At 39.4% G+C, this 10075-nt stretch overlaps 1 protein-coding gene across 4 annotated transcripts in view; it reads right to left on the bottom strand.

The window, feature by feature from the left end:
* Positions 1–3837: 3837 nt before the first annotated feature.
* The window catches only part of igsf9b (immunoglobulin superfamily, member 9b), a 39583-nt gene continuing 33345 nt past the window's right edge, over positions 3838–10075 (bottom strand). For 2 of the 4 annotated variants that reach the window (XM_026910773.3, XM_034306990.2), the window contains exons 19-21: positions 6730–9690; positions 6477–6646; positions 3838–6352 (exon numbers count right to left, since the gene is read on the bottom strand). In XM_026910773.3, the coding sequence (XP_026766574.3) occupies positions 6159–6352; positions 6477–6646; positions 6730–9690 (3325 nt within the window). In that variant the 3' untranslated portion in view covers positions 3838–6158. Of the gene's footprint in view, positions 6353–6476; positions 6647–6729; positions 9691–10075 lie in introns of those variants that run through there. The other 2 variants (XM_026910774.3, XM_026910775.3) reach the window with 2 other exon arrangements.

Below are 10075 nucleotides of genomic sequence, written 5' to 3'. Positions count from 1 at the left end.
ATTACCTCATAGCCCAGATATGTGAAGAAATATGAGACATTGTAGTCACATGCAGAGAGTAATCAGTACTTGTCAGATATTCCTGCAGCTCCTTTAATGTTGCCGTAGGTCTCATGATAAGTTTTTGTCTTGTCTTTTCATAAATTTTGTTGGGACATCCTGTTCTTGGTGTTGTGGTGCACTGTGGTGCTCCATTTTCTCTGTTTGTTCATGCTGGCCTTTATGGTGTTCCATGGTACATCTATTGTTTTGGAAATTCTTTTATACCCCTTTCCTGATAAATATTTTTCAACAAGTGAGATACCATGCCTGCTTTGTAAGTATTGAAACAAAGAAGGTATGAAGAAAATCCTACAGAAACTCTTTATTTGGAGTTAATTAGAATAATTTCATTGATGACACCTGTATGATAATTACTTCTGAACATGAGATTGAATGTGATTGGTTTGTTCTGAACACAGCCACATCCCCAGTTATAAAAGGGTGTGCACACTTATGCAACTAGGTTATTGAAACTTTTTTATTTTTCCTATTTTTGCCTAAAATATTTTTGATTGTTTTTTCACTTAATTTTTATATGTATGTATTTGGCATATATACATGTATGTATTACATGTATGTATTATATGTATTTTATATGTAATTTCACACTGAGAGTGGAAAAAGTTCTGACATGATTTATCTTGGTTTCATTTTTCATGTGATTTACATCACAAAAACCTGCCACTTTAACAGGGGCATGTAAACTTTTTATATCCATTGTAGATATTTTCTTAAGTTGTCTCAACAATATTGCAGCACTGACTACCATGTCTACAATGACCAACTACTAAATAACTCACTGGATCAAAGTTTTTTGTAGTTTAGGGTAGGCAGTGTATACATGGTTGTAATTGCTTTAGTAGTTCTACCAACTTAACACTTCTGTGGTATTTGACACTTACAGTCTTGTGAGTAATCACGTGGTATCAGCTCTGGATGGAATTTTATTACTCGGCTTTTCATTTTATCTGCTTGAGTAGGTCCAGCTTTAACAAGAATGGAAAAGACTGCAATCAATCCACAGCAATGTGTAGAGTGTTCTGAAGGAATTCCATCATAATCACAAGCACATTGGGTAATTAACCAGCTGTAACCCAGAACAAGTGAACATAAACTAAAAAAATTACATAAAAGGCCAAAACCAACATGGTGAAGGCCATTAATAGCATAGGGCTCATCACAATGTCCCTAAGCCTTATACAGTGAGGTCCATAAGTATTTGGACAGTGACACAATTTTCGTAAAAATGGAGGGCCTATGTAATAAAAAAAAAAAAAAAAAAGGCTGTAATTCCTAAACAGTGCAAGATTTTTTGCAATATTTTTGTTATACCCCTTGAATTAAAGCTGAAAGTCTACACTTCAATCACATCTTGATTACTTCATTTCAAATCCATTGTGGTAGAGTACAGAGACAAAATTACGAAAATTGTATCACTGTCCAAATACTTATGGACCTGACTGTACATACTAACAGACATGCAGCCAGGGAAAGATGAGGAAGAAAGTACCCCCCTCCTTCAGTTCAATTTGTCTTGTTGTCATTGTCTTGTTGCATGACCCAGTTTCGGCCCAGCTTAAGCTCCTGGACAGATGGCCTCACATTTGTCTCAAGAATATTCTGGTATAAAGTGGAGCTAATCATTGTCTTAATAACTTAAAGTTTCCCAGGTCCTGTGAAGGCAAAACAAGCTCAAGTCATCACCCCTCCAGTTGTGCTGCCATATTACTTTTGGAGAGAAGGGGCTTTTTCCTAACCACTCTTCCATGAAAGCCAAAGCCAAGCCTTTTTCAGTCTTTTTATGATTGTGCTGTCATAAACAATTAATGTGCTTACAGAAGACTGTAGGTCACATGACATAGCTCTTGGGTTTTTCTTTATATCTCTGAGAATTAAACAATCTGGCCTTGGACTGAATTTGCTGGGACAGCCATTCCTGGGAAGATCGGCAACTGTCTCAAAGGCTCTCTATTTGTAAACAGTCCTTCTCACCGTAGAATGGTGAACTGTTAGGAGATAGCTTTATAACTCTTCCCAGATTGATGAGCAGCAACAATTGCTTCTCTGAGGTAATGGCTGATGTACTTTCTTCTTGGAACGATGTAGACACACAACTGAGTGCTCCAGAACACCAAACTGCCAAAAGTTCTGCTTTTATAGAGGTAGACACACTTCTTGACAATTAACTAATCTTGTGCATTTCATTAGCACCAACTGTTTCATTAACACCTGGCTGCTAATTACTCTCTTAATGATTGTGAAAGTAGGAAGATGTACTTATTTTGTCCCATCTGGTTTCTGAATATTGATTTACTTTTTGGGAAAAAATGACTACATATTGAAATCTAAGGTTGTCACCTAAGGTTATTTGTTTATAGAAGTTGGTGAGGAACACACAATTGTTATTTATGCCCTGATAACTAAAAATATAGAATTGGAGGAGGGTGTACTTTCTTTTTTCCATGACTGTATATAGGTCTTAAAGGATAAAGGTATAATTCTGGAGCCTTTTGTTTTAAAGATAAGAAAGTACAGGATTTTGAGATAAAGAGTTTTCCAGTTACAGGTATTTTTTTATATTAACCCTAAGATAAAATAGACGGTAAGTTATTAGAAGAAGTGTACAATGACAAATCAAAGCTTGGTTTGTTTGCTACATGATATTTCTTTTCTCAGCCATGAATTTTTGGTCTTCCTTAACAACAACCTTCATGTGGGAGACGGGCTACCACTTCCACAACATTTTTCATGGTATTGGCCAAGCATATGCACGTCCTGTGAGCAACATAGCTGAAGGCTAAAAAAAAAAAAACAACAAACAACAAATTTTAATCACTTATCATTTGCTACTATGTATTATTATTGTATCATTTACAGATCCACCACTGAACTGCTTTTTGTTTCTGAAAGAAAAATGTGATACTATGATGTAGTAATACTATGTAATACTATGATGAATTACCTATTAAACATTTAGTAAATAAAGACAATTTATTTAATAAAATTGTTGACAAGTGTTCATGAAAAACAAAATATAAAACATACACACACTTCAAAATATTGATAATTGTTGAAAAACATTTTCCAGGAATATTTTAAATATAAAATAGACTTCTTTAAAACCTGCTACTCAAAAACAATGTCTTGGCAAAATATGATATATATATATAAAACAGGTAAATTCTTGACAAAATACTATATATTACAAAACATTTACAACAGCTAGTTCACATTGACATAAAGGCTTGAATGTAAAAACTGCTGCATGCTATCATCTTCAGTCACATATATACACAACTGTAAATTAATGTCTTAGTGTGAAAGCAAAATATTTATATGAAAAAATCTCTGGCACACATGCTTCATCACAGTAGTCAAAAACTGTACAAATAAACTGTGGCTTATTGAGCAGGGTGGCATAATACAACAGACTTCATTAAGACAAAGATGACAAGAATCTTACAAACTCATAAGGCACTGAGGGAGTCATAAAATAATGACATTTATCTGTTCTCAATAATTAATAATATTAATTAACTACAATTTGATGACTGATACTCCACAAATGCAAAATAACATCAATGAAGTACAAAGAAACATGCTGAAAGCCCCAATTAGGAAACACTGTAATCTGAAGAGCTGAATTTGGGTATTGCAGCATGGGTTCCTTTTCAATGGCCATGCTATGAGCAATGCAAGGAAATAAAAGCAATGGTAGAAGACAACAGGTACAATATATATATATATATATATATATATATATATATATATATATATATATATATATATATATATATATATATATATATATGTTTGCTCTATGTATGCTACAATTCTATACCACTAGTTAGTAACTCCTGATTGGGGCTTTAATGCTGCATATTTTAACAGAAACCATTGTGTTGTTAGCAAGCAGAAATATCACTTGCCTGAAACACCAAGACACAGGCAACTGCTAAATAAATGATAGTATTATTAATGAAAATGTACATTTGCAACTTTTCATACAAGCGATTTAAAAATATTACTTCTGGTAATATGTTTCAATATATATATATACATACACTGCCTGGCCAAAAAAAGGTCACTGTTAGGGTTTAAATAAGCAAATACTTAAGAGCCTATGATTGGATCATTACTGCAGTGATTAATATGTTTTAGCTGGCAACATTTCTTTTAACCTTAACTGATACAACGTGTAGCTTCTCATTTCTTAAACAACCATGGCAGATTACGTATCCCGTGGTCGTGGAAAACATGTTACTGAAGGGGAAAATTTGTTGGCCTGCATCAAGCAAAGAAAACAACTAAGGAGATTGCTGAAATCACTGGAACTGGGTTATGAAATGTCCAGTGCATTATTAAAGCTTGGAAGGATAGTGGTGAACCGTCAACTTTACAGCAAAAATGTAGTCGGAAAAAAATCTTGAATGATCGGAGATGATGATCGGATGATGGGAGATCTTTAAAACGCTTGATGTCACATTGTAAAAAAATCGACAGGAGAACTCACGGCTATGTTTAATAGTGAAAGTAAGAGCACAATGTGATGAGAACTTACAGGATTTGGACTAAACAGCTGTGTGGCCACAAGAAAGCCATTTGTTAGTGAGGCTAATCGGAAAAAAATGACTTCAATTTGCTAGGGAGCATAAAGACTGGACTGTGGAGCAATGGAAAAAGGTCATGTGGTCTGATAAAATCAGATTTACCCTAATCCAAAGCAATGGGCGTGTCAGGGTAAGAAGGGAAATGCATGAAGTGATGCACCCGTCATGCATAGTGCCTACTGTACAAACCTCTGGAGGAGGTGTTATGATCTGGGGTTGCATCAACTGGTCAGGTCTAGGCTCAGCCTCATTGTGTGGCAATAAAATGAAGTCAGCTGAGCACCTGAATGTACTGAATGACCAGGTTATCCCGTCAATGGACTTTTTCTTCCCTGACGGCACAGGCATATTCCAGGATGAAAATGCTAAGATTCATCAGGCTTAACTTGTGAAAGAGTCGTTCAGGGAGCATGAGGACTCATTTTCACACATGAATTGGCCACCACAGAGTCCTGACATTAACCCCATTGAAAGTCTTTGGGATGTGCTGGAGAAGACTTTAGGGAGTGATTAGACTCTCCTGTCCTCAATGCAAGATCTCAGCCAAAAATTAATGCAACTCTGCATGGAAATAAATGTTGTGAAGTTGCATAAGGTTGTTGAAACAATGCCAGGACGAATGCGTGCCATAATCAAAGCTAAATGCAGTGCAACAAAATATTAGATTGTGTGACTTTTTTTTTGGCCAGGCAGCGTGTATAATAAGAGTGAGTCACCCCAGACCATACACCTTTACAACTGAAACTGTTGATATATATATATGTAATTCATGAACTGTTGAAGATATTACATAATATACAAGAGCTTTTTCTCCAAACAGCCTTTCAACAGTTTCAGTTGTAAAGGTGTATGGTCTGGGGTGACTCACTCTTATTAGGTAACACATATACTGATGTAACAACGTACCCAAAATTTGCATATATTAATTTCAAGCAAATTCAGATCTACACATTTGTACACATTAAAGTGAATTAAAAAAAAAAAAAATAAAATGCATTCCACACCTGTTGTATTTGTAAAAACCAACAAAGTCACTGCAAAATAAGCTTCTGAATATCCTGCACCTGATATCATAAAAAGAATAAAACACCTGAGCACATAAACTGATTTTTACAACTATTCTATTTTCCTAATAAATCTTATTTGAATTTTTTTTTTGGAAAACACTGACACACATTTAGTGTCTCTCATAAAAAATATCCCCTTTAAGGTCCAAGTATAGGATAAACGTATATCATGGTTATGAGTATCAAAATGTCCTTAGCTTATTTTCAGGACACGATTATTCCAAATCTATCTCCTGACAGAAGATTCACTATTACAGAAACACTTTTGATATCATGTTTGTTAGCAATAGCAGATTGGCATGATCAGCAGAAACATTCAAACATTCACACATAAGCCAAATTGCAATTTAAAACATGAATACTGACTGAATGTATTAACTTCATAATTGGCACCTCTCTAGTCACAAAGTGGTGTTCAAAGCTAACAGCAAGGTAGGGCTCAAAGCAGGGCAGACTCTGAGTCAGAGTTGAGGTCAGGGAGGAGGTAGGGGTCTTTGGAGAAGGATTCCTGGGCTCTGCGGTATTCCTGGAACTCTTGCATCAGGGCACTGAAACGTGCCTCACTAAGTGAATGACTGTATTGCTGTTGAGGAGGCTGGGAGGCTGAGGGAAAACTAATGAAGGAGTTTGGGCCTGTAGTGGAGACAACCGGTAAAGGAAGAAAAGAGTGAGCAGGAGGGCAGAACAGCAGAGGTCACATTTGTCCCAATACTTGCAGTGTATGTACATATGAGTAGATAGCTGATGGGAATCTCACCTTTCTCCTGCAGGTCCTGGAGGCCAGTGCTGGTAAGGGGCCTATCACGCTTCAGCTCCCTCCCTTGGCCCTTGCCTGCTTGCTGCATCTTCATGGCCTCCAGGAGGTCAAGGCCTATTTGGCATTCAGTAGCATCAAACTCATAACTCTGATCTACTGATGTATTCCTACTATAGACAGATATAAATACATGCATTAAGACTTCCAAACAATATGTGGGGCCAATGTAAAAGATGTTACAGAAGTAATTCACCTTTTTGACCTTCGCTCTTGCAGGTCAGATTCTCTCTTGCACCTCTCACTCTCCTCTGTAGTCTCAGGAGAGCTCAATAATGTAGGAGTGATGGAAAGGGACTGGCGGAGGTGCCCAAATGGCCCCACACTCCCCCTACCACTGCTTTGGCTGGCATAACTGGCTCGACCACCCTCTCCGGTACTGTCCCTGCCCTCGCTCTTACCCACCACCCCATACAGTTCTCTCTGAATCTCCCCTGAGGGAAAAGCTGCTTGGTGGGGTGAGGGCCAGCTGTAACCCCTGGGCAAGAATGGCCTCTGAAATCTCTTTCTGGAGTCCACAGAATGAGGATGGTCCCACCTTGCAACTAGTCTGGGTGCACTAAGGGGTCGAGGGGGACCCTGGGGGACATACCTGTGCTGGACTAACCTGAGGGTCTCCTGATATGACAGTGGGCACCTTAAAGACTCTGGAAAGACTGTGGCTTGTCGACGTGGATCTGACTCTCGTCTATAAGGTTCTACAAGTTTTGGTGGATCTTGGACTGACGGGCCATGTGCATGCATGAGAGATGAAGGAGTCATGTATGGTCTCTCACTATAGCAAGGTCTCTCCAGGCCATAGCTGTAAGATTTGGCACTCCCTGTCCCTTGCCCTGAGGGACCGGACCTCAAGTAAGAATTTGCAGGTGTGCAACCTGAATTGTAGGACTTGTCTTTTACACTAAGATGGGGTAGCTCATCTTTGTAACAGTTATTAGAGACATATGTCCTGGAGCTTTGATGATGCTTCCACTTCTGTGATCCTAAACTATTGGATTTCCTAAGGAATGGATGGGGCTCCCCCATACCTGAGAGAGTCCTACATGGACCAATGCTGATTGATTTCTTCATAAAAGGCACAGGAGCCTGAGAGATTCGTGTACTTACATAGTTAGTCCTCTTATTATGAGGTTGACACCACTGAGTGTGCTCTGATAAAGATTCTTCCATACTCTCGCTTTGATAAGGGATATTATAGATTACTTTAGTACTCACTGGAGTCTGTGCTGGGCTCAAATGTGTAGGTTTATCAGAACCAAGGCTTTTGTAAGAGAACAATGGCTGGGAACTTCTTCCTTCATTAGCTAAGTACTGTGTTGAAATACATTTTGTCTCTGAGGACCCTGGGTTTATACTTGTATTTCCATGTGCCAAATCTAGACAGGGTTTAGAACTCCTTACATTTTCAGGTATAGAACTTCCTACAGGAATAATGGGTATTTTAAGATCCACCAAAAATCTGCTTTGGTGATCATCATTCTCTTCTATGTCGTAATGACCTTGATTCTCCCAGTTCTTAGGGACCACATCAGGTTCACCTCTTAAGAGAGTCCCATCTGCTTGTTTGGTGCTGAGCCAAGTACATTCTGCCAGTTGACACTCCTCAGTAGGTTCATCTACACTCATCTCAACAAAGCCTGGCAGGCTCAAATACTCCAGGATAGTGCTTGGTTGCAGAGGAGACATCCTGTCAGGCTGGGACACAATCTTGGCTTTCAGTGATTCAGATAATCTGATGGAGAAATTAGACTGATCACTTTCAACTTCATTTTCAAGAAGGGGCAGAGGAGAAATGTAATTGGGGCTAACACTGAAGACACACTTATCACTCTTGCGAGAGCGTGCCCTAATGCCCTCCTTCTCTTCTTCAGGCCTCAAAGATGAGGAGCTTGGCTTATCTCCAGTTTTGATCTCACTATCACTCTTCTGATTATCATAGGTAATGGTGGAACTACCAATACAACTGTGGCTCACGTTAGTGCTGAGTTTGGGGAAGTGTCCATCAGGTCTGGCTTCTTTCCCCCTTTCAGCAGTAGAGTGCTGTGTTCTCTCAAATGACATAGAGACATTTGACTGTGTCTTTATTTCCCTTTCCTGATCCTCTGTTAAAATCCTTGTGCTGGAAAGCTCCCTGTCTATTGGTCTCTCTGGGCAAATGGCCTGTGCCTTACTTATGTCTGACTCACAGCAAGGACTGTCCCTGTGGTGGGAAAGGATTGAGAGGGAAGTGTACTGTGTAACTCGTGAATGTGATATGTCTTCTGCTGCTGAGCCTTCCACACCCTCCAAACCTCTGTGTGGTGTGTCTGGAAGCATGCAGTGAGGTGTGATCCCCTCTGAGAGGCTCAGAGCAGGGACCTGGCTGGTAGGAGAGGTCACAGGGCTGATATCCCATTGAATGCATGTGGAGGGGGAGGTGAGTAGCCTCTCCATGGGGCTGCTGGTGTTGCCAAAATAACAACCCCTCCGATATTCTGAAATTTGTTGGGCCAGGCTGCTAGATCTCTGGGCTTTCTGCCGGAGAGGAATGTCCTGAGGTTTCGAGATGGGTTCATCCAACTCGACCCCTGCCCATCTTCTAATAGGACTTTCTGACTTAGTCTGCCTCTGCTCCTTCTCATACTCTTGTGCTCTGTGGCTGGTTGTGAAGCTTTTCAGCTCATCTTGCTCTTTCATCAATGTTAGACATTTGCTGGGGCTGTCCTGCTCTCTTGTTGGGGGATCTTTTATCACTCTCTTCTCTGACCTAACTGAACAGCATTTTGGAGAGTCTCTGAAAGAGCTACTCTTGCTTCCTTTACCATTATCTTGTCTTGGGGACTGAGGGAATTCTTTTTTTGTTTTAATGTGCACTGCTATAGAATCCTCTAAATATGGTTGGGCAATGAAACGGCCATCGGGCCCTCTGGATATAGACTCAATGGCAAACAATGAGGATGGGGAACCGCCGAGGTGGCTCTCAAAGAGAGTGTAGCATGGTGGTGGCGATGATGAGGGGAGAAGTTGCTTCTTCTGATCCTGATACTCGCGGCAGCTGCTCTTGTCAAAGGATGAGTGGTCTGAACGGTCAGAAGATGAGGAATTGGGAAGGAAGTTAAGTGGAGGGCATAACTTCATCTTCAGTATGCTGTTCGGACTGTTATCAGGCAACCTGGCTCTGAGTGGAGGAAAAAGCAAGACAACAAACGAAAGAGTTTAGTAACAAGATATGCAAAAACTTATTGTTTAGTCAAAAAGCATTTTGTCAAACTCATTATACTCTTCATTTTCTCACAAATTAAAGAAAATTTCATTTTTATTTCAACATGTGTTCATGATAAAACAATTTGCACTCTACACTGTGTAAAGTTATAGTATATTTGTCAGGACTATGTTACCCATCACCCCCTGCACCTCACAATATCATGTGCACCTGAGTCACGTTTATGTCTAATGAGCATGAGTATTTAAGTTCTGTCTCTGGTAGCACTCTTTGTCTTGCGTTTGTCAAGCTCATGTCATGTTCTTGTGTTCCTGCATTTACCTAGTTGTTATTGGTCTTG

This window comes from Pangasianodon hypophthalmus, chromosome 8 (genome assembly GCF_027358585.1).
Source record: "Pangasianodon hypophthalmus isolate fPanHyp1 chromosome 8, fPanHyp1.pri, whole genome shotgun sequence".
NCBI classification, from domain to species: Eukaryota; Metazoa; Chordata; class Actinopteri; order Siluriformes; family Pangasiidae; genus Pangasianodon; species Pangasianodon hypophthalmus.
The sequence above is the reverse complement of the archived record's forward strand: the minus strand, read 5'-3'. Positions and strand labels throughout refer to the sequence as shown.